Source organism: Rhinoraja longicauda, chromosome 29 (assembly GCF_053455715.1).
Source record: "Rhinoraja longicauda isolate Sanriku21f chromosome 29, sRhiLon1.1, whole genome shotgun sequence".
NCBI classification, from domain to species: Eukaryota; Metazoa; Chordata; class Chondrichthyes; order Rajiformes; family Arhynchobatidae; genus Rhinoraja; species Rhinoraja longicauda.
In genome coordinates this window covers 13,322,080-13,346,716 of record NC_135981.1, presented here as the reverse complement: position 1 = coordinate 13,346,716, position 24,637 = coordinate 13,322,080, and the positions used below count along the sequence as shown (strand labels likewise).

General features: G+C 40.6%; 1 protein-coding gene across 6 annotated transcripts in view; it reads left to right on the top strand.

Moving 5' to 3' along the window:
* Nucleotides 1-24,293, top strand: part of ddx42 (DEAD (Asp-Glu-Ala-Asp) box helicase 42) — a 45,156-nt gene extending 20,863 nt beyond the window's left edge. For all 6 annotated transcript variants that reach the window (XM_078424628.1, XM_078424626.1, XM_078424627.1 and 3 more), the window contains 9 exons: nt 97-196; nt 2,378-2,425; nt 6,959-7,056; nt 7,790-8,066; nt 13,375-13,476; nt 14,475-14,599; nt 19,284-19,394; nt 20,073-20,171; nt 22,889-24,293. In XM_078424628.1, the coding sequence (XP_078280754.1) occupies nt 97-196; nt 2,378-2,425; nt 6,959-7,056; nt 7,790-8,066; nt 13,375-13,476; nt 14,475-14,599; nt 19,284-19,394; nt 20,073-20,171; nt 22,889-23,740 (1,812 nt within the window). In that variant the 3' untranslated portion in view covers nt 23,741-24,293. The remainder of the gene's footprint in view (nt 1-96; nt 197-2,377; nt 2,426-6,958; nt 7,057-7,789; nt 8,067-13,374; nt 13,477-14,474; nt 14,600-19,283; nt 19,395-20,072; nt 20,172-22,888) is intronic.
* Nucleotides 24,294-24,637: the final 344 nt, after the last annotated feature.

Here is a 24,637-nt window from a genome sequence, read left to right as displayed (position 1 = left end):
AGGAAACATAAGTAATGTAACTTGTTTTGTGTAAATTGCCGCATGGATTGTTAAGATTGATATTTAAGCTGCTCATTTCTTGCATTCCCCTTCCAGGGGCGGTTGATAGATCACGTGAAGAAAAAAGCCACTAATCTACAGCGAGTGACATACTTAGTATTTGATGAAGCGGACAGAATGTTTGACATGGGCTTCGGTAAGAGGTCTCCATGTATAAAAATGTCAAACTTGTTTGTCTTTCGATTTCTTGTTGTAAATATCATAATCATTTATACATCTTAATAGACAATAGACAATAGGTGCAGGAGTAGGCCATTGAGCCCATCGAGCCAGCACCGCCATTCAATGCGATCATGGCTGATCACTCTCAATCAGTACCCCGTTCCTGCCTTCTCCCCATACCCCCTCACTCCGCTATCCTTAAGAGCTCTATCCAGCACTCTCTTGAAAGCATCCAACGAACTGGCCTCCACTGCCTTCTGAGGCAGAGAATTCCACACCTTCACCACTCTCTGACTGAAAAAGTTCTTCCTCATCTCCGTTCTAAATGGCCTACCCCTTATTCTTAAACTGTGGCCTCTTGTTCTGGACTCCCCCAACATTGGGAACATGTTTCCTGCCCCTAATGTGTCCAATCCCCTAATTATCTTATATGTTTCAATAAGATCCCCCCTCATCCTTCTAAATTCCAGTGTATACAAGCCTAATTGCTCCAGCCTTTCAACATACGACAGTCCCGCCATTCCGGGAATTAACCTAGTGAACCTACGCTGCACGCCCTCAATAGCAAGAATATCCTTCCTCAAATTTGGAGACCAAAACTGCACACAGTACTCCAGGTGCGGTCTCACCAGGGCCCGGTACAACTGTAGAAGGACCTCTTTGCTCCTATACTCAACTCCTCTTGTTATGAAGGCCAACATTCCATTTGCTTTCTTCACTGCCTGCTGTACCTGCATGCTTCCTTTCAGTGACTGATGCACTAGGACACCCAGATCTCGTTGAACATCCCCTCTTCCTAACTTGACACCATTCAGATAATAATCTGCCTTTCTATTCTTACTTTCAAAGTGAATAACCTCACACTTATCTACATTAAACTGCATCTGCCATGTATCCGCCCACTCACACAACCTGTCCAAGTCACCTTGCAGCCATATTGCATCTTCCTCACAATTCACACTACCCCCCAGCTTAGTATCATCTGCAAATTTGCTAATGGTACTTTTAATCCCTTCATCTAAGTCATTAATGTATATCGTAAATAGCTGGGGTCCCAGCACCGAACCTTGCGGTACCCCACTGGTCACTGCCTGCCATTCCGAAAGGGACCCATTTATCCCCACTCTTTGCTTTCTGTCTGTCAACCAATTTTCTATCCATGTCAGTACCCTACCCCCAATACCATGTGCTCTAATTTTGCCCACTAATCTATGTGGGACCTTGTCGAAGGCTTTCTGAAAGTCGAGGTTCACCACATCCACTGACTCTCCCCTGTCAATTTTCCTAGTTACATCCTCAAAAAATTCCAGTAGATTTGTCAAGCATGATTTCCCCTTTGTAAATCCATGCTGACTCGGAATGATCCTGTTACTGCTATCCAAATGCTCAGCAATTTCGTCTTTTATAATTGACTCCAGCATCTTCTCCACCACTGATGTCAGACTAACTGGTCTATAATTACCCGTTTTCTCTCTCCCTCCTTTCTTAAAAAGTGGGATAACATTTGCTATCCTCCAATCCACAGGAACTGATCCTGAATCTATAGAACATTGAAAAATGATCTCCAATGCTTCCACAGCAAATGCTTAAAACACAGCACGCATTTGACAGGTGCATTATCACACTAAGTTTCAAACCAATGTTGGGGTAAATGATCAAAGTTTGGTCAAAGAGAGAATTAATGATTCTGAAAAGAGTAAAAATGAGAGGGATGAATTTCAAGAGTTTGCGATGTTGGTAACGGAAGGCAACTGGTTGACCGTAGAGTAATCAAATGTACCATTGATTTAGATCTAGAGTTAGAGAATCATTAAATCAAGAGGGATGGATAAAAACACTGGAGCTGGTAGGGTTGCGGCCTTGGAAATTTTAAAACGGATAATTTTAAAACGACGGCTCTTTCAAGGTAGGGAATGGACAATGTGCTGTATCTTTGCATTCTTGATTCATTGACCCTGCTACCGATGAAAGCCATGTACACACTATTACTTTATGTAAATAGGTACATGCCATTCACATTTTGTTCTTTGCTTTTGGATGTCATCTGTCAATATACAGAACAATCATTTTTATACACTAAAGCGTTTACTGCGTGACTGAGCAGTGATGGCTGACGGTCGTGGTCTAAATTTTGTTGTTTCTTTCACATTTTCAGAATATCAAGTCCGATCAATAGCAAATCACGTACGTCCAGACAGACAAAGTAAGTATTGGTGATTTGTTTTTCTAAGTTCATCTAAAGTCTGACATTAGTAGTCATTTTAGAGAAATGCATTAACTGTCATGAAGTTGTTTCCGCTCCTATAAATCAAGGTGTATTACTTTAAAACTGTGTAAACTTGTTGTCGAGTCTTAAAATCGGCATAGGATAATCTCTGTATTCCAAATGTTTGTTCCTCACACAAGACTTATCACTTATTGCACAGCCTGGATTGTCTTGGGAATGTTATGATCTTCTGAAGCTGGAGATCTGATGAGTTCTTTCTGGAATGCACCCATACTAGTTTTTACTTGGGACTTCCAGGTTACAAATCCTCCACTGATAAAGGATTGGCAATATTTGCCAAATTGTGGGTGGTGTGATGTTCTACCCACAACATCACTGCTTTCCTTTTCATTGATGGGTGTTGCAAGTGAGGGCATGAGATGTAAAATAATCACTGCTCCAGTACATGTCAACCCACGAAAAGCTCAATGTGCTGGTGGTCGAAGAGAGGATCTTGAATCATCACATCTGGTTGATCTATAACTATGATGCATCTACAGAGGCCGTAGTGCGCTGATATTTAAAGGCAGTGAATGATGTTCCTAAAAAAACCTAAGCTAAAGCATGTTTTGTCTCAAAATCAATTTAATTAATCACATAAATTTACATCTATCAGGGGTACATATGCTGCTAATTGTATCATTGTGGAGAATAAATACATCACGTAGTAGTCAACAGTGAGCATAAATTAGGAAGAAGTACAAAGGGAGAAGATTAATTTTAGCTAATGCAATACGGGTACTTTTTGCTATTCTCCCTGATCCTGCAAGCCTTTTAGATGTTTCAAAACCGCATTCTTTGAAAGGGAACTCCAGGAACATCCACTTAGGATGGACTGTTAATGATGGTCTTTCCCGCAACACCCAAGCACAAGAGTTTGGATGGAAATTTACTATTGTGAAGCTAAGGCATAGACTGTTGGAGATGGTACACCAGGTACCTGCAATATCCAGGTCGCTGTATACAGCTGGGCCTTTATTTGATATTGGAGAGAGGGTGTTGCATCTGACCAGAAGACTGGATGAACTCAATTATAATGTGGAATGTATTAATTTTGCAGTAAGCATGAAATTTCAAGCATGTTTAGAAAATGGTTTTGAAAAGATTAATGCAGATGTACAATAGTTTCCCTTATTCATAGAAAGCTATGGCTTCATCAATCTATTTATTTACCCATTCAATATTTGCCTTTAGTTTTATCCTTGGGTATTCTGCAGGAAGTGATCGGGCTCTGTTCTGAATCTGCCTTTTGCAATTTGTAGCTGAATTTTATATTCTTGGTAAATAGAATTTCTCATCTATATTCAGCTTGGCAACTTGTCTAAGGTTGTTTCCTTTTCCCAAAAATGAAATTAAAATCCAAAGATAGCTCATTCGCTGCAGAATTCTGAACTTTCTCAGACAGATGAAGCAATTGTTGTTGGAAGGAACTGCAGATGCTGGTTTAAGCCAAAGATAGACACAAAATGCTGGAGTAACTCAGCAGGACTGGCAGCATCTCTGGATAGAAGGAATGGGTGATGTTTCGGGTCGTGACCCTTCTTGAGTCTGATTCAGTTCCAAGAAGGGTCTCAACCCGAAACGGCACCCATTCCTTCTATCCAGAGCTGCTACCTGTCCCGCAGAGTTACTCCAGCATTTTGTGTCTATCTTCAGATGAAGCAATTGTTCACTTGCACGTGGAATAGAGAACAATACAGCGCAATACCCATAATGTCCCCACCAACCACAATGCCAATTTAAACTAATCCTATTTTCTAGCATGTGGCCCATATCCTTTTATTCCCTGCTTGCTTGTGTGCCTGTTTAAATGCTGGTGAAATGTTATTATGATATCTGTTTCTATCACCTTCCTTGGCAGAACAAAAAAATTGCCTTGTAAAGCTCCTTTTAAACGTTTCCTGTGTCATTTTAACCAATGCCCTATGGTATTGCATCCTTGGAAAAAGATTCTCACCATCTATCTTATCTCTTCCCTTCAATGTTATCTTCCCTTCTTGTTTGCATTTGGTGTTCACAATGTGGTCTCTTCTGTATTGGATAAACCAGACACTTATTGAGTGATCGCTTTGTGGTGCACTTGTGCACATGAATGATCCTTGGTTTATGGTTGCCTGCTGCTTTAACTTTTTCTATCCTATGCACTCTGATCTTTCTTTCTGCAGTGTCCACTGCTACAATAAGGTCCAGTGCATTCTGGAGGAACAACATTTCATCTTCTGTCAGCACTTTGCTGTTTTCTTTTTAAATTTTTAATTTTTTAAAGCATATGTACAAATAATAATAAACGACAAAGTGGTTACAGAGTTCTTACATAGCTTCAATTTTAAAATTTTAAAGAAAAAATAAAGATGAAAAGAGACTGAAAAAAAAAAAGACTATAAACTAATAGAGAGAAAGCAAAGAAAAAAGAGAATTACAAACATAAAAATTATGGGGATAGATCCGGGAGTTAGTGAGTATAGTTGTACATCCAACCCTAAACTCAAGTTTTAACTTTAGTTTTAAATTTTAGTTTTGTGACAAACCCATTTACTTTTTTAAAAATTCAATAAATGGAGACCATATTTAAAAAAAAATAGATCTGGTTTGTCAATTAAGGCAAACCTTATTTTTTCCAAATTCCGTAATCCATATTTTAGTTGTGGGGGTTACTGTTTTTCCCCAAAATGTAAGTATTAATTTTTTCGCAGTTATTAAACTGTAGTCAAGAAAGCGTCTCTGACTTAACGTAAAGTTTGTAATGTGTTCTGATAATCCTAAAATTATTAATTTTGGATCTAAATCCAGTTGGTTATCGATAACTTTGGAAATTGTTTTTAAAATATCGATCCAAAAATGTTGCATATTTGTACAAGTGTGAGTTAAATTGGCTTCTTGAAATTGACATTTATCACAAATAGGAGAGATGCTTGGGAAGATCCTGTTTAATTTTGTCTTCGAATAATGTAGTCTGTGTAATATTTTAAATTGTATTAATGAGTGTCTAGTGTTTAACGAGCATTGATGTATGTGTTGTAAACTTTCATCCCATATGTCTTGTGTTATGGGTTGAGCCAATTCGTCCTCCCATGCTCATCTAAATGATTCTGATGACGGAATGTCAGTATCTAAAAGAGTGTTATAAATATAAGATATTAATTTATTTGTATTGTAGTGACGGTTCAAGCATTCATCAAGAATTCCTGGGCCTCTAAATCTATATTCTTGCGTATGTGATTTTACATAATCTCTGAGTTGTAAATATCTAAAAAAAAATATTAGCATGTAATCCATACTTCTGTTGTAATTCCTGAAAAGAGAGAAAAGTTCCCTTATGATAGAGGTCTCCCACCATTTTAATTCCATAACTTTTCCATTGAATGAATCCTCTATCAACAGACGGTTTGAAAGAAGGGTTATTTGCAATGGGTAGGAAGAAAGATAAATTACTCAATTTTAAAGTGAGTTTTAATTGTTTCCAAATACGGATAACACTATGTATAATCGGATTTCCTCCATATGTTTTTTTATTCAAAGTTATTGGGGCGAATAAGATCGCACCAATGTCAAATGGTAAGCAATCCTCCTTCTCCAACTTTAACCAATCTGGTTGCCGATCAATGTCGTCCAGCCAGAAGGTTATATTTTTAATATTAACCGCCCAGTAATAAAATAGGAAGTTTGGTAAAGCGAATCCTCCATTAGTTTTAGACTTGCATAAATGTCTTTTATTTATTCTATGGGTCTTATAATCCCAAATAAAGTTAGTAATAATTGAATAAATTTTTTTGGAAGGTGTATCGGGATTGCTTGAAATAAGTATAGTAGCTGTGGGAGGAAGATCATCTTTATAGCATTAATTCGACCAGCTAGTGAAATGGGGAGTGTTTTCCAAAATTGGATATTTCTATGTAATTTAGTAACTAAAGAAGGAAAATTTGATTTAAATAAAGAAGTATATTTCCTAGTCACGTAGATTCCAAGGTATTTGAACTTTTCATAGGCAATTTTAAAAGGGAATTGTTGAAGTAGCACTTTGCTGTTTTCTAGACTCAATATTGAATTTTCCAAGTTCAACTTGCTGTTGCTTTCTGACTGAATCAGGATTGGCCATTTTTGTCTGTCATGTCCCTGTGTTGGCTCAGTTTTTCTTTTTTATATCAGTACAGATTGGCCTTTTAGATATGCCCCCTCAGACCTGCTGTAAATAACACTTAACATAAGAAAACATAACTTCCCTCCAGCAATCACGTTTACTCAAATGGTCCCCCCTATCGAGAGATATTCTCTTTGTTTTACAAATCCTCTAATTTTTTTGCTACTGAAAACTATCATGTTTTCCCTTTCACAGGTCTCTGACCAGACGTTAACTTTGTTCCTCTCTTCACAGTTGCTTCCTAACCTAACTGTTTCTCTCAATTTGTGCTTTTATTTACATCACGCTCTAGTTATTGAGGAATTCACTTAAATGTGGGATCTGTGTTTCAGCTTTGCTCTTCAGTGCTACGTTCCGGAAGAAGATAGAGAGGCTGGCTCGGGATATCCTCAATGATCCTATTCGAGTTGTACAAGGAGACATAGGAGAGGTAATATGACTGAAGAATTGCTAACTTTTAGTTCATTTAACCATAATAAAAATGGGTCATTCACAGCAGCATTCACAACAATACAAAAAATACTAAATTGATAAAAATGGAAGATAATTCACACTAGATTAGGACAGTAAGAATTTTACTGTCAGCGAAATGGAAGTAAAATAACAACTAGATTTGGTTTGCTATGCATGCAGGTAAATTTATGGAGTGCAGTAAATAAGATTAGCAAGCTGCAGGAACAAACAGCCACGTGGGAATGTGATGTGCTAATAGAATTTTGGTTCAAAAGGAGTCGGCACTAGCCATTAAATATCCCTGATTACAAAGTATTGTAGATGTGAACACAATGGACCCAATGGCCTCAGAAGTCATGCGACCATTCTATGATTCATTAGAATGTATCCATTTTTCTTTATTTCACTCCTTTCTAATAGCTAATAATGTGAATTACTGGCCTCTCTTCCGGGATAAATTGGTCCTTGTCCTCTCTGTCAGGCTTCCTATAATTTTGTTCACCTGAACTAAATCCCCTTTATCTTGTCCATTCTAAGAAAATTTCCATCCAGTTTCCAACTCTGCTACTCTCTCTGTAACTAGTGTTTGACCAGATGTCTTGCATCATCATCTGGGATTCCAGTTCTGGTATTGCTGTCACTTCAGCCTCAACATTGTCTGGTACCATGTCCATTGTAATAACGTTAATCCTCATTAACATTTGTTTTAGGCAAACGAAGATATCACTCAGATCGTGGAGATTATGACATCTGGTCCTGAGAAGTGGGATTGGCTCACAAGACGACTGGTGGAGCTGACATCCAGAGGCAGTGTACTTATCTTTGTGACCAAGAAAGTTAATAGTGACGAACTTGCTGCTAACCTAAACCAGGAGGGTTATTCTGTTGGACTGTTGCATGGAGATATGGATCAGAATGAAAGAAACAAAGTCATCTCTGACTTCAAGAAAAAGTCAATTCCTATTATGGTGGCTACAGATGTGGCAGGTGAGCTTCTCCCCTTTCCTTTATAGAAAAAGGTGGATTTGTTCCACACATCTTCTGAAATTAAAGAATAAGATGCATGTTAAAGCATTGGAACTTCAGAGCCTGGGTTGGGAAACTGGTTAGGTGTGCAGCCAAAGTCAGAGCTGGAGCTTGGGGAGGCAATGTGTTTGTGGATAGTTTCTATTGGGGATGTCGTTTGGTGATTATGCTTGAGTCTTGTGGGGGATGGAACCTGGTCTATGGCTGTAGCCAGTGACTGCAACATGGCCGGTGTTTCGTTGAGCTCTGCAGCTTGAGCACGAGGGGAGATGAGAAACAAGGAGGGAGGCAGTGGGTAAGCTTGAGCATATGGATGCTTTGGTGGCATCTATGTATGTTCCCACGTATGTGTGAGCATTAACATCCATGCAGCAGAGTCTGGAGTAGTCTTGTATCAAGGCTACATACACTCTGTGAAGCCTGTGTGGTGACTGTGTGCAGTGGCTGACAATATTAAATGAAACCACACTCTGGCTGCTTCCAATCCACAATAAAAGGAATATCAGAACCTTTATAGACGATTGCAAAAATGATAGCCCTGAACACTGCTTCATTATCATCCTGGAACTCGGGCACTTTGACATCAATATCACCGCAGAAAAGATGGCCAGCTGAAAGCACGAGGCATTGGGTATGCCCAATGGAGGAACAAAGCAGAAGAGGAATGAAACCACACAAGGAATGACATCTTAATGAAGATTTAGAGATACAGCACGGAAACAGGCCCTTTGGCCCAACATGCCGACCAGCAATCACACCATACACTGGCACTATCCTACACGCTAAGAACAATTTACAATTCTTACTGACGCCAATTAATCCACAAACCTATACGTCTTTGGAATGTGAGAGAAAACTGGAGCTCCCGGAAAAAACCCCAAGGTTTCGGGGAGTGCGTACAAACTCCATACAGACTGGAGAGATCAGAAAAAGACCAGGGACGGTTGGAAAATAGACAAAGAAGAATCTGTTTCTGTTTGTGTTTAATGTTATATACTTAATCTCAAAGAGTTTAGTGTAGGGTCAGATGAGATGAAGGATTGAAACTGGATACGTGGAAAGAGTATCCGAGGGAAAGGTGATTTGTGATGTGATTATAATTGGATTAGATTTAGTGTAGTTTTTAGAAATTACAATGTTAAAATACAAGTAAAAGTTCTAAATTGGGGAAGCTCAGTTTTGTAAGATTGAAGCAAAAAGTGGACTGCGAACAGCTGATGATTCTCGGCAGATGCCGATATTCAAGAAAAAAGGTGGGATTGCATCTAGAATGTGAGGTGCGTAGAGGGTGAGATAAGACAAGAAAGAGAAGCATGGTGTGGTTGGAGGTGCTGGAGGTGCAATCAGAGTAGCCTAATCAAGCAACTGCGATGCGTTTTGTAAATGTTGAAAGAGGGACCAATTAAGCAAGTTGCTTTGTTCTAAGTAGTGTTGACAGCTACATTTGTCCAAATAAGCAGAGTATTTCATCAAGCTTCTGCCTTGTGGTTGGTAGAAATGCTTTTGCGGAGTCGGGAGGCAAATCATTTACTGCAGGATACCCAAGCATTGACTTGCTCCTGTAGCCACAACACTTGTATCTTGCTGGTTTTAAGTTTGTGGTCAATGATGATTCTCCTGGATGTAGTTTGATAATTATGCATAAACCAGATAGTATATGGTAAATGTAAGAGTGGCATTCACTCTTTAATAATTTATTCACCAATGTCTAGTTTTAATTTTCATAGGACCACTTACTTCTAAACCTCATCACAGCTGTGTCCAGGTGTGAAGCTTGAAGCTGAATTCCAAAGATGGAGTAGGGAATGACTGCCTGAGATACTGCAGCATTTGACTGAGTGGCATCAAGGAGTCTTTAGAAAATAAAGTCAATGGGCATCACAGGGAAAACACTCTGGAAGTATGATTCCAACCATGTTGTTGTAGGTCAATCAACCCAGCCCCAGAATATCACTGAATGACTTCCTCAGCGTCTTAATGTTTCATCAATGACATTCCTATCATTATCATGTCATAAATGTGGATGTTTTCTGATGATTGTACAATGTTCAATTCTATTTACTACAAATCAGCAAATGAAGCAGTCCTTACTGATATCCGCTAAGAACCAGATAACATTGTGGCCTGGGCTGATCAGAAGCAAGTAACATTGGAGCTGCAAAAGTGTCAAGCATTGATCATCTCCAATAGGAGAGAGAGTCTATCCATCTTTACTTTAGAGATGCAGTGTAAAAACAGGCCCTTTGGCCCACCCTATTTGTGCCGACCAGTGATCGCCTTGTACACAAGCACTATCCTACACACTAGGGACAATTTACAATTTTACCAAAGCCAATTAACCTACAAATCTGCATGTGTGTGAGGAAACTGGAGCACCCGGAGAAAATCCACACATTCACGGAGAACATGCAAACTCCATGCAGACAGCACCCGCAGTCAGGATTGAACTTGGGTCTCTGGTGCTATAAGGCAGCAACTGTACTGCTGCGCCACTGCCGCAATCTTCCATTGATATTCAGAGAACAAGGATTGAAATTTAAAATTGACAATTTTTTAAAAACCACAATTTGCTGGAGTAGCGATGCGAGTCAGGCAGCATCCACGTGGATAGGTGACATTTTGGGTGGGGCCCTGACTCAAAATGGTCCCTATCTATGTCATTCACATAAACTGCCTGATCAGTGTTACTCCAGCACTTTGTGTTCCATTGACATTCACCAGCCATCAACATTCTAGCGGCAAGGGATAAGTCGTTATTGAGCAGAAACTCAACTGCACCAGCCATATAAATCAAGCAGTCAGCCTGGTAAGCCGCAATGAGTGTCTTACGCCATTAAACTGTTTTTTAACCATCTACATTACATAAGCAGGAATGATAGGATGCTGTCGACTTGGTATTAGTTATTGATTTATTAGTCAGGTGTACCGAGATACAGTGAAAACCGTTGCATGACGTCCAAGCTAATCATACCACATTTGAGTACATCATGTAGTGCAAAAGAGAAAAACAGATTGTTAAGGATAGCAGATGTATGGGAACATTACCACCTACAGATTCCCCTCCAAGTTGTACACCATGATGTCTTGAAAATATAAATCTTCACTGTTGATGAGTAAATCTTGGAAGTTGCTAATGCCAGCACTAAGAGAGGACCTTCATCAGATGGCTGTTGGTGGTATCACTAGATCACTGGTATTTAGGGATGGGAATTACCAATAACACCTACATTCCAAAGAATGAATTAATAAAATTTGCACTGAACATTGTCACTTTTATTGCCCTTTTGCTGAATATGGTAGGAGCAGAAACTTCAGATATGGAGTTCCAAGAAACACAGACAGGTTTTCAGATATGGAGTTCCAAGAAACACAGACAGGTTTTTGGGGATAGCGAAATATTCAGAAGCTTCATTGGCGAGGAAAAGGAGGGTGCAGTCAGAGGAAAAAAAGCCAGAGTAATGATTGAAGTTGTTAGTGTGAGGCCTGATGGCAGTATGCATGAAGGAGAGACAGGGGTTTAACACTCAAAAGAAGAGATAATCTCATCTGCAGCTGGATGAGATTAGTTTATTGTTATATACACCAGGGTACAATGAAATTGCTGGTTCGTGTGAAACCTAGAGTAAAAAATATATAGAGGGTAATGATAAAAAACAATGAGTGCACTGAAAAACAATGGAACGATAGTGCAAAATCTGAGTAGTGCCAACGAATATTAAAATGCAACAATGCAATCACCGCGTGAGGTGGAGTTAAAAGAGTAAATGTTTGTAGGAGCACCTCCAGGAATGGGCTGTGAAAGGCAATTGGCTCAGGAGTCTAATAAAGAAAATGAATTAGCTTTGATTTCCATGATGATACAGAAAGAGTTCACAGCTGACGATTAATGCAGTCCTCTCAGATTTGATGGCAAATGGCATAGCCAATCTAACATATTTTCAAGAGTGCATCTTTTGGATTTAAGGGAATGGAGATGAGTGTGTACTTGGATTAGCATGCTTAAAGAGAGAGAGGGTTTTAATGACAAAAGTTTAACTGCATTCTTCCCCACCCTCCCACACCGAGGAAATTTGTATTTATATTTTCCCTTTTTACAACCTTAAGTGTAGTTTCTGTAGTAACGTAGGAACCAATTTGCACTGAACACACTTATGTGAATTGCAATGTTGCAATGTTGTCATGACCCAGTAACACTTAATTAAATTGATTATGGGGTAAGTATTGTTAATGAGACTGAGCCAAGTCCACTGCTCAGCATTGAAATAGTCCCAGTCAAGTCAGGTTTGTGAAGTATGGAAAGGTACTAGTTACTAAAGGAACTAGAGCAAAAACTTACTTGCAACAGCATCACAGGCACATAGATCCGGGCAGACGAAAATCATCTGCTAAACCAAATGTCAAAAATGAGAGCGATACTGAGAACTTGCAAATGGAAGGGATTAGTTTAAGTAGGCACAATATTCGGCAGAGACATCGTGGGCCTGGGGACCTTTTTCTGTGGTGTTCTTGAATATTAATGCAAAACACAATTTGAAGACAACTCCATGGAAGTGCAAGACATTATCTGTTACTGAAGTAGGATTAGGTGATGTGTAGTTCAGTTTAAGAACCTAATGATTGTAAGATAGTGGCTGTTCTTGAAGCTAGTGGTGTAGCAAATTATGCTTCTGATGGTAGCAATGAGAAGAAAACATTGCCTGAATGGTGATGATCCTTTATGATAGGTGCTGTCTTCTTGAGGCAGAACCTTATGTAGATGTTTCCAATTGGTGGGAGGGCTGGGTCCATCAGTCTCTGCAGCCTCTCGCATTCCTGTGTGATTGGAATTGCCACACTATGATGTAACCAGTCAGCACACCAACAGTGCATCTGTAGAAGTCGAGTGACATGCCTGATCTCTTTCAACTTCTAAGAAAGTAAAGGCACTAACGTGCACCTTCTAGATTACATCTATGTGCTGGGCCCACTTAGGTCACTTAGCTTCCACCTGAAAAAAGCAATCAAAGCTTCTTGTCTGAACACAGCATTCTTGCTGCGCTGCATTTTGTTGTCAACCTGGATATGTGAGCACAACTTTTTCATTTACTTTTAATTTAATCAGGAGTAATATCAGCTGATCCAATGTTGATTCTGTGAGCTAGAACATCAAAGGTGAGAGTACGGTTGTAATTTCTCCAGGGCACAAACATAGTGTCCGTAAATATGTCAGTTTTATTTTCAATTATTATTGATGCTGATCTTGCAATAACAACTGTTGCATTTATTACAGCACGTGGTTTGGATATTCCATCCATTAAGACAGTTGTTAATTATGACGTGGCTCGTGATATTGATACACACACTCACAGAATTGGACGAACTGGCAGAGCGGGTAAGAGGTGTTCATTTCAGCACTGTGCAAAATTTTATCCAGCAAAAATTCTGCAACTAGTTCAAATGCATGTTGTATGGGAATGGTTGTAACAGATAAATGTAACTTTCTATTGAATGCTGCCCATTACATTTTAGTCTGTATCCTAATTTATAATATCCTTTATAGTTCTAGTCTGCAAACTAGCGGTAATTTTCATATACACTTGGTATCATGGTTCTGATTTGTGCAGGTTTTGATTTGGGTATTTTTCTTTTATATCAAATTTAATTTTGTAACTTTAATTAATAAGGTGTCTGGAACATGATTCTATTTTAGCTGTTCCTAGCTTATGCAATGGTTTCTATACATTCTAGTTAGAGATGTCTTTACATTTTTTGCTTAAGTCTCTGGCGTGATACGTAAAGGTATATCTTTTTGATTCAGGTAAACTTACTGCTATTGAGCATGGGTGACAAGAAGTGTGGCAGATAGGAAGGATATATTATCCCGAAAGCCGTGTGAAATGGCTCAGTAATACTATTTTCATCCGAATCTAAATGACAGTGTTGTATGCTTCACTTAAGTCATTACTGCTTCATCTAGGGTGATTGAATACTGTGTGTACTAATGGAGTGCTATAAAGTCAGAGTACAGTCTTAAAGAAAAAAATGAACCAAGGTGAATTGTCCCAACTCAACTGAAAGATTCCAAAGCCACTTTTTAAATTCTCTACTCTGTCATTTATTCTGTAACCAAAATAATCAAGCTGTATTGCCATTTATATATTTTATGGAGTTGTGCACAGCTGGATTGCTTCAGTTATTTAAATGATGGTGATTATACCTAATCAACTGAAAACTGCTTTGGAAGTCTACAGAACCCGGAAGTTTTTAAGGAGGCTGATTATTTGTATCTGAATAAACTATTTTTTACCTTAGATTTTCTTCTCCTTTAAACCAGTGTTTGGACTCAGTGAATCATAACTTTTTTATCGTTCTGCTTTTTTTCCTTTTCAGGAGAGAAAGGAATGGCGTACACTATGATGACTGGGAAAGACATTAATTTTGCAGGGGATCTTGTTCGCAATTTGGAAGGAGCTAATCAGTACGTTTCCAAAGAATTGTTGGACCTAGCTATGCAGGTATATACACATAGCAAACTTGGTTGTGTCTGAAAAATTTAAACATTCATGCTTGGTTAACTGAATTTACATAAGAAAATTCAACGCGTATATAAACCATTACCCCATCCAATTCAATGCCCATGTGTGATTATCTTGGATTAAACCTCCAGATTCTCAATTTATCTCCATGTTTTAAGTAACACTCATTGTACGGATCCCACAATTTTCCCGGTCTGTTGAAAAACAAAACTTTTTGTTTTCGTTATCTTTGATACAGTGATATTGGTACAGTGATTTGTCTTTTTTTTCCCTCTTGTTTAGCAGTAAACTGCGAAAAGGAAGTTTACTTGCAATCTCCTTTCGCTGTTGCCCTGTTCACTACATGCAAGGCTTATGGCTTTTGATACACCCAATTAGTAAAACATAGTATAAGAAAATAACTGCAGATGCTGGTACAAATCGATTTATTCACAAAATGCTGGAGTAACTCAGCAGGTCAGGCAGCATCTCGGGAGAGAAGGAATGGGTGACGTTTCGGGTCGAGACCCTTCTTCAGACTGATGTCAGGGGGGTGGGACAAAGGAAGGATATAGGTGGAGACAGGAAGATAGAGGGAGATCTGGAAAGGAGGAGGGGAAGGGAGGGACAGAGGAGCGAGTCTGGGTCAAGATGTGGTCGTAGAGTAGGAGGGCAGGAGAAATCGCAGAGGGGGAGCAACGAGAGAGCATGTTGCTAAACTCTCGTCGAAGAGAGGAGGACATAGTAATGTGATCTGATTGTCATAGTTGTACTTCAATCTATGACTGAGTGTGTTGACAGCTGTGTTGTTTTATTCTTTCCTCCCTCCTGATGGGCTCAGTCTTGTATCAGCAGACTCTCCATGAACTTTCCCAATGACCAATCTTTGTTTATGATATTACACACTGATGGTGATTATACCTAATCAACTGAAAACTGCTTTGGAAGTCCACTTTGGAAGTCAACCTTTCTTTCTCCTGACTTGGGCTCATTCTTCCTTCCACAAAGGTCTAAGCATTTAGTTTCCAGCAGAGATTGTATAGCAGTGATTTTACGAGGGTGTTCTGGCTGAAACTTTCTTCGTTGTACAATTCAGTGTTTTCATTTTTTTTTCCTGGTCCATGTAATCTGGGATGCAATTTGCAGCAGATGCAACTCGATCTGCAACATCCACTTTAGTAATCCTTACTGTAAAGCCCCAGCTGTAAAGTATGATGATGCTTTTGAGTTTGGTTGACTTGCAAACTAATATCTCACTGCACATTAAAAAATATTATCGTAGATTACCTTAGGTTTCTAAGTAGAACTTTAGTAACCTACACAACTTTTTAAATGTCAATGGAAGGTTCCTAATGATGCATCTCAACATCAAATGTTATCCCCATAAGGAGTTGGTGGAGTGTCAAATCCCAGTCTCCACACACACAACTGCAGTGGTCAGCTTTCACAGTGATACCCCACACAATGCCCAGGATGCATTTTCAAGAACTTGAGAACAAATGTTATTAGTGCTAAGAGGGTTCTTTATAGAATTATAAATGGAGAGACTTAGACACAGGGACTACAGATGTTGGAACCTTGTGTAGAACACATAGTGCTAGAGTAGCTCAGCGGGTTAGGCAGCATCTCTGGAGGACATGGATATGAGATGTTTCAGGTTGGGACCCTTGGCTATCCATGTCCTCCAGAGATACTGCCTGACCCACTCAGTTACCACAGCATTTTGTGTTCCATGAATGGAGAGATGTGTTGCTGATATGTGGCGATGAGCCTGCAGGATTTTGTTATATGTCAACATATGGAGCAGTCGCTGCCAGTCCCCATAAATGGTCCACCCCCAAGGATTGATCAGGGAGCAGGCTTCAGGCCCACTGTCGGCACCGATTAGCAGCGCCACATGGCCAGCCCATTCAGCTCCACCTCCCTCCTGCAACCTCTCCACTCCAAGCCACCGAATCATTCATTGATGAGAGAGTGCCAGTAGAGGGCAGCCCAGGATCCCAGTAGAGCAGCCAGATTCCTGGTATTAAAAACACATTCTGAGCAGCTGTTTTTTTAAAAATCGTGGGTCATTGATTTATAGGTATAGAGCATGTAAATAATCCCTATGCCCCTGCTGTTTATGTTGACCTGGGTGGGCACGTACCTGTAAGTGTTGGGACTGGAGGACCAAGGGCACTACATCAAATCAGCCTTCTGCAAGGTAGTGCTAAATGAGCACGATGAGCACCATGGTAACAATTATCAAGATGGTCATATCCAGATTTGAATTAGTTCATTGTCATATACACCAGGGTGCAATGAAATTCCTTGCTCCTATGATGCTCACAGAGTAAACAATGCACATAGAACACAGAACAGTACAGTAGAAAGGAGGAACTGCAGATGGTGGTTTATACCAAAGACAGACACAAAGTACTGGAATAACTCAGCCGGTCAGGCAGCATCTCTGGAGAATGTATAACAAAAGGGTCACCCATCTTTTTTCTCCCGAGATGCTGCCTGACCCGCTGAGTTACTCCAGCACTTTGTGTCTATCTATAGAACAGTACAGGAACAAGCCCTCCAACCTGTAATGTCCGTGCTGAACACGAAGTCAAATTAAACTACTCTGCCTGCACGGACTTCTATCCCTCCTTTCCCTGCATCTACATGTGCCTATCTAAAAGTCTCTTAAATGCCACTATTGCATTTCCCTTCACTCTGCCCTGCCAGCACATTCCAGGCACCCATCGCTGTCTGTATAAACAAAACTTGCACTGCACATCTCCTTAAAACTGTGCTCTCTAGTCCTTTATATTTCCACCCTAGGGAAAAAGTTCTAATGCCTCTCAATATTTAATATAATTCTCTCAGGTTTTCTCTTAACCTCTGACGTTGTAGAGAAAACAATCCAAGTTTGTCCAACCTCTGCTTATAGGTAGTACCCTCTAATCCAGCCAGCATTCTGGTAAACCTCTTCTGTGCCCTCTCCAAAGCCTCCACAAACTTCCTGTAATTGGACAACCTGAACTGCACACAATATGTACAGTACGTAGACATGTAGTAAGGATAAATGCAACATTAAATACAAAAAGTAGAATGGTGTAAGAATGTAGTGCAATTTGAAGTAGTAAAAATAATTAAAAGTACAATAACGGAATAACCAAATGAGGTAAGAGGATGTGGCAGCATCTCCGAGAATGGATTGTGAAAGGCTGATTGGTTCAGAAGTCATGTAGCAGTAGGGAAGAAAGTGTTCTTAGGTCTAGACATCTGTGTTTACAAGCTCCAGTATCTTTTCCCAGAAGGTAGGAGAAAGAAAAGAGAATGGCCAAGGTGACAGGCTTCCTTGACAATATGATGCCACGCACACGACTGGATGGAAGGAAGTGACAAGCCTGTGCTGGACCAGGCTGTACTCGGAAGTCTACAATCCAGGGCAGAGCAGCTGCCATATCAGATTGAGATGCATCCCATCATGATACTTTATATAACACTTCTGTAGACGTTCAAGACATTGTTCGTGGGCATTTCTTGATAATAGACAATAGGTGCAGGAGTAGGCCATTTGGCCCTTCGAGCCAGCACTACCATTCAATGTGATCATGGCTGATCATTCTCAATCAGTACCCCGTTCCTGCCTTCTTCCCATACTCCCTGACTCCGCTATCCTTAAGAGCTCTATCTAGCTTTCTTGAATGCATTCAGAGAATTGGCCTCCACTGCCTTCTGAGGCAGTGAATTCCACAGATTTACAACTCTGACTGAAAAAGTTTTTCCTCATCTCCGTTCTAAATGGCCTACCCCTTATTCTTAAACTGTGGCCCCTTGTTCTGGACTCCCCCAACATTGGGAACATGTTTCCTGCCTCTAACCCTTAATAATCGCAGATGCATATGGAAATAAATACAGACAGACCCCGACTTAAGTAAGGATTACGTTCCGCGGACCCTTGCGTAATTGGGTGGTATGCCAGTCTGAAACTGTAGATGGAGACCCTAAGGCCAATGTACAGGCGTTTGGAGATGAGCTCATTTGGTATCATGACGTTGAAGGCTGAGCTGAAGTCAATGAATAGCATTCTGACTTTGGGGCTCTGGTTATCAAGGTGATCCAGAACCGCATGTAATGCAAGAAAGATGGCGTGGGCCGTAGACCTATTTTTGCTGTACACAAATTGCATAGGCCCATAGTGTCCTAAAGACTGGTACAGATACGGGCCTTTGCTAGCCTTTCAAAGCACTTCATTATGGTCATATGTGAGAACTAGTGGGTAGTAGTCATACCAATCATAGTCAAAGAGTTAAGATCTGCTGCTTTGTCTGTGAATGGTAAAGAAAATGAATCAATAAAATAACAAAGATTAGAGCTTCTACAGGAAAATAATTCCCTCGGTGTGTTGCAACAATGTAATTGTTCTTTAAGCAATGAAAATAATAGGTCTGTGCTGTCTTTACCCTTTTTGTGGGACCCAGTTAACTGTGATCTAGTCAATACTTGGATAGGGGATCACTTAGGATGACCTAGTGTACTAGCTTGGCTGATGCAGGGAACATGATCCAGTCAATCAACTTGAGTATGTGCTCAGCCAGACTCTGTCAATTTGCAGGATCTTGAATGGAAAACTAAGCATTAACTCTCAAATTTCAGATACTTAATTACTGAGAAGGTTTAACTCCATTTGTTTACAAATGTTTGTTAGAATCCGTGGTTCCGAAAGTCTCGCTACAAAGCTGGGAAAGGAAAAAGAATGAATATTGGAGGAGGAGGATTAGGATACAGAGAGCGACCAGGACTTGGCGCAGATACCTCAGTGAGTAAATGATGGGTTTGGCATGTTATCATCATCAGTAAATATTTTCATTTGGAACTTGTATACCTCAGTACATCATCTCTTTTGCAGCTCAGTTCATTTTATTATAGTGTGCAAATGTAAGATAGAACTTGTGTTGTGAAAATTTTCATTGCCCTTTTATTTTGATGAAGATGAACTATTCCAGTTCTCTACCCAGGGAAAAGGACTGTGAGCATTCGCTTTTTCCTTCCTCTTCTGCTGTAGAATTCAACCCTGTTAGAGACGATCTGTAGTATCTAGACCTAGATCCATTGTATTTACTCCTATCCAGAAATGATCTGTTTTGAATCCAGTCAACTTGAGCAGCAGCAATGACTGCCCTGCCAAGTAATGTTGAGCATTTCTGTTTAAAAAGGAGATTAAGGGAGATGGTGCTAATGCAGGAAAGTGGCGACAAGGTTAAAGATTGGCTATGATATTATTGAGTGGCAAAGCCATTGCAGAGGATCGAGCCCTCAACTTACTTTTAGTGTACTACTTATCCACTGTTAAATTCAATTGGGATGAGGAGCAAGTTGAAGAGTTGGATCTTATGAACCTCTGCATGGCTCTCATCAGCTAATGTTGTCTTTGTGTTGACTGCGTAAACCTTTTGCCTGATGCATGATGACCAAATTGGTGAGTTTTCTCTCTCAGGACAGATCAGCTTGCATGGTGCTGTCTAATTATGAAGCATACAAACCATCCACTGGTGCAATGGGTGACAGAATGTCAGCCATGAAAGCAGCATTCCAGGTAAGGGTCCTTTCATGAAGCTCTGATGTGGGTTTGCAACAATTTTGTAAAGTATTCTCTTGCCATTTTTAGGAATTCTGCTGGAAATTCTTGGGATGGTATAAATTATCTTTGTTGTATTTTTCACCATACAAAAACTCTAAATGGCTCCTTAAATAACTGTTCAGCTTCTTCACAGCCAGTTGCCCAAGTCTTCATTTGAGTTTAGTTTAAAAATACAGTGCGGAAACAGGCCCTTCGGCTTTCCGAATCCGTGCAGACCAGCGATCCCCGCATACTTGCACTATCCTACACACATAAGGGACAATTTTACATTTATACCAAGCCAATTAACCTACAAACCTGTACGTCTTTGGAGTGAGAGGAAACCAAATATCTTGGAGAAAACCCACGCAGGTCACGGGGAGAACGTACAAACTCCGTACAGACAAGCATCCGTAGACAAGATGTGCCTGGGTCTCTGGCGCTGGAAGGCAGTAGCTCTACCACTGCGCCATCATGCCGCCGTGTTCTGTCCACTGTTCCTGATGCAATCCAGGCATTCCGAGGAAAGCATTTAAATGCTGTCGAGTATTCAAATCAGTGCTTGGCTATATGCGTTACCTTCTAGCTAACAATGATTTATTCTACATTTTTTTTAAATCTCCATCCCCTTTGTCTCGTTTTCACACCTTACAATTCCTTATGTCTATCTCCCTCACCCCTGACTCAATCTGAAGAAGGGAATCGACCCGAAACGTCACCCGTTCCTTCTATCCAGAGATGCTGCCTGTCCCGCTGAGTTACTCCAGCATTTTGTGTCTATCTACGGTTTAAACCAGCATCTGCAGTGCCCTCCTACACATATATGCATTGAGCTGTGCTTAGATTTCCTTAATTAGATGATGATGAGTTGAAACCTTAATTAGTTGATGAGTCCTTAATTAGTTGAAGATGCACCCAGCTCAAGATGTATATGCAGATTAACAGTGCCACACCAGAGGCAACAATGGAAATGGCCAATAATATGAACAAAATGCTGGAGTAACTCCGAATAGAGGCACAATATTTGCCACTCTCCAGCACCCCTCCTGGAATTAAAGACGACTTGTAAATTTCAACCAGGGCTCCAGCAATTTCCTCTCTAGTTTCCCACTATATCTGATCAGGCCCTAGAGATTTGTCTACCACCATACATGATAGTACCTTCAGCACCTCTTCGACCATAACACATTGACTGCTCTCAAGGCACTTCCATTGATTGCCCCAAGTTCCTCCATCATCCTGTCTTTCTCCTCGGTAAATAATGAGTGTGGCAAATATTGTGCCTCTATTCAAGAAGGGCTGCAAGGAAAATGCTGGGAACTATAGGCTAGTGAGCTTAACATCTGTAGTTGGAAAGTTACTAGAGAGTGTTCTGATAGGATATACAGGCATTTAGACGGACAAGGGCTGATTAGGGATAGTCAGCATAGGTTGTGCATGGGAGGCCGTGTCTCACAAAGGACCTTGCCCATCTCCTGTGGCACCACACAGAGCTGACTACATTGATTCCTGAGGGGTCCCACCCTCCCTCTAGTTATCCTTTCCCCCCTTATGTATTTTGGGATTGGCCTTAATGCTACCTGTCCCCTTTTTGCTTTTATGATTTCCATTTTTACTTTGCTCCATAATTCACAAAACTCCTCCAGGGATACACTTGATCCCAGTTGCCTATACCTGTCCGATGCATCCTTATTCTTGGCCAATGCCTCAATTTTGTTCATTATGTGTGTATTTGTAATCTGTTAAGAAAATGAAGTGCCACAGAATTAGATTATACCATGTGATTTATTGTTATTTGTATAGCCCTTCATGGCACTTGTATCCCCTTGCCCACCTTAGAGGCTACGGGTTTGAATCTCTTCTACCTTTGGAAGATATAATGGCATTCTTCTCCAACTCATTCAGTGTAGTTGAAATAGAAGATCTCATTAATTGAACTCAACAATTAAGCTTTATGTTAACCATAAGTGGTCTGAATACTTCTTTGATACCTTACAAATGCTAACTTCCTGGGTTCCCAAATGAATAATATCCAATTAATCGTTGAGCGTTATTAGGCTCAACTTCTATGGAAGACACTGTCCCTGGGGGCCCCTTCCAATGAAGTTTAAATTGGCAGTCACAAATCTGCAATGTGATGATTAACATTGTATCTTAAACATTTACCATATATTGAATTAGAATCGAATTAATTTTTATAACTGGATGTGGGTTGTAGACCTCCAGAGTTAATATCCTCCACTTTATGGCTGTAGTGTTCCACAGCTGCCTCTCACCTTGCCTCATTTAATTTCTCCCAAAATCACAAAAATGATCATTGAAGCACTTTTGTGAATGCTATCAGTCAGCAGCAATTTGAATCAACATGGGGTTCCTGGAAATAACAGTGTCAACCATATATATTGAAATACAAAATGTGTTTTTCAGCCATCTGAATCACTTACATTACAACTTTCTTCTCCAGTGTACTGTGTAAACAGCAACAGACATTCCAGTACATTGATACTTGTTCATTGCATTTTGCATTTAGCAATGTGAAGTAGCAGTCCATTGGCATTAAGTCCACAGATGCAGTGCACAAGTTCAGTACCTGCTGTATTAAGTGGTGCTACAAGTTCAGTACCTGCTGTATTAAGTTTGATATTTAGGCTTGTGAAGCACTGAACACTAACATTGTTCTTGTTTTATTCCAGTCACAATACAAGTCACACTTTATTGCAGCTACTGGAACTGCTCCAAAGATCACAGGCTCTGCCCCAGGTACTAGCAACTGGACTAGCGCTGGGAGTCTCAGCATTATCCCTACATCTGGTAACCAGATCACTAATCAGCCTTCAGTCCCCAACAGCGATAGTGAAGCTACTGGACGGAACAAAGACGACAATCATCCTGCTGAAGTCAAAGTCAATCGCCCTATCGATAATAGCCCTACTCGCTCTGAAGGTAGTGGTCGCCACGGCGATAGCTTTGGTCGTCATGGGGAAGGCTTTGGTCGTCATGGTGACAACTTGGGTCGCCATGGTGAGAGCGTGGGCCGCCATGGGGACAACCTTGGCCGTCACGGTGATAACTTTGGTCGTCACGGTGATAGCAGCAGTCGTCATAGTGATTCTGGCAGCCGTCATTCTATCAGTAAGTATGGTGATCGGGGTGGTGACGGCAGGCATGGTGATCGGAGTAGTGAGAGACACGGTGATCGAGGGAATGACCGGAGTGGCGAGAGGCACGTTGACCGCGGTGACAGGCATGGTGATCGGCGGGGTGAGAGCCGACACGGCGATAGGCACGTAGAGAGCCGCACTGACAGCCGGCATGGTGAGGCCAGGAGCACCAGCCTAAACCGGAGCAGTGGGGAGACGGGACGTATTGATGAGACCGGGAATGATGGTGGGGATGGGGATGGGGATGGGGATGGGAATAGCAGCGGCAACGAGAGCAGGAATGGAGACAGCAGAGGCAGCAGTCAGACCAGTTCCACCGAGAACGATGGCTTTGCTGTGCCAGAGCCACCACCCAGAAAGAAGAGGAGCAGGTGGGACAATTAAAGCCCAGAGGAGGTGTGCCCCAAATTCTCCTGCAAACAAAGATGCTTACACTTCAAAGTCCTGTTAGAAACTTGGTGCATAGTTTTATCTGCATAACCATCGAAACAAAAAGGGACATACTAAATGGAATTTCATTTAGAGTAGTCAGCTATGTATCTTGTACTTTCGTGCTGGTAGTTGAAGTGGGAAATTCTGTAAGTTTTGGTCAGCGGGAATTTTAAAGGTTGTCAGATACTTTCAGTACATTTGTTTTTGCCTTTGCTCTGCACTCGTTGTGAAACAGTAAAGTCCTCTGAAAGATTTCTGAAACTGTAAAATCTGATTTTTCTTTTTTGCTGATTTGTGTTGTGATATCCAACTGTGTTTGGGTTGAAGTTGCCTTTCTGGCAGGAGCAGGTCATTAAAAGGAAACATTCCTTTGCTGTTCCCCCAGGCTGAGATCAGCAGCCATTGTCTTCACTCTGGTCTGAACTTCATCATCAAATTCTTCACTATTGTGTTTGAAAAGTTGGCTCCTTTTATATTCAAATAAAAGACACTTTTAAACATGAAATATTTTAAGAACTTATGATTGAACTGATTCACACATGAATATGTGGTGCAGCATGCTGCTTTGTTGCTAATGTGTATAATGTTTCCTTTGTCTACTCTGTGAAAGTAGGAAAAATGCTAAATAAGATTATGAGGAAACATGGCAGAGATTAAGCATCCTCCTTGGCTCTGCTGAGCAAACATTTGAATCCCACTTTTAAAACAATGTAGTACCCAGGAGCATTGTATAGAAGATAACATGGGTGGCTCACAGAATTTAAATCGGGGTGCACAAATTGGGCAATATATTTCATTCTTGTTCCTCATATGTGGTCAATTCCATGCAGCAGGAACTTGGATCAAGAA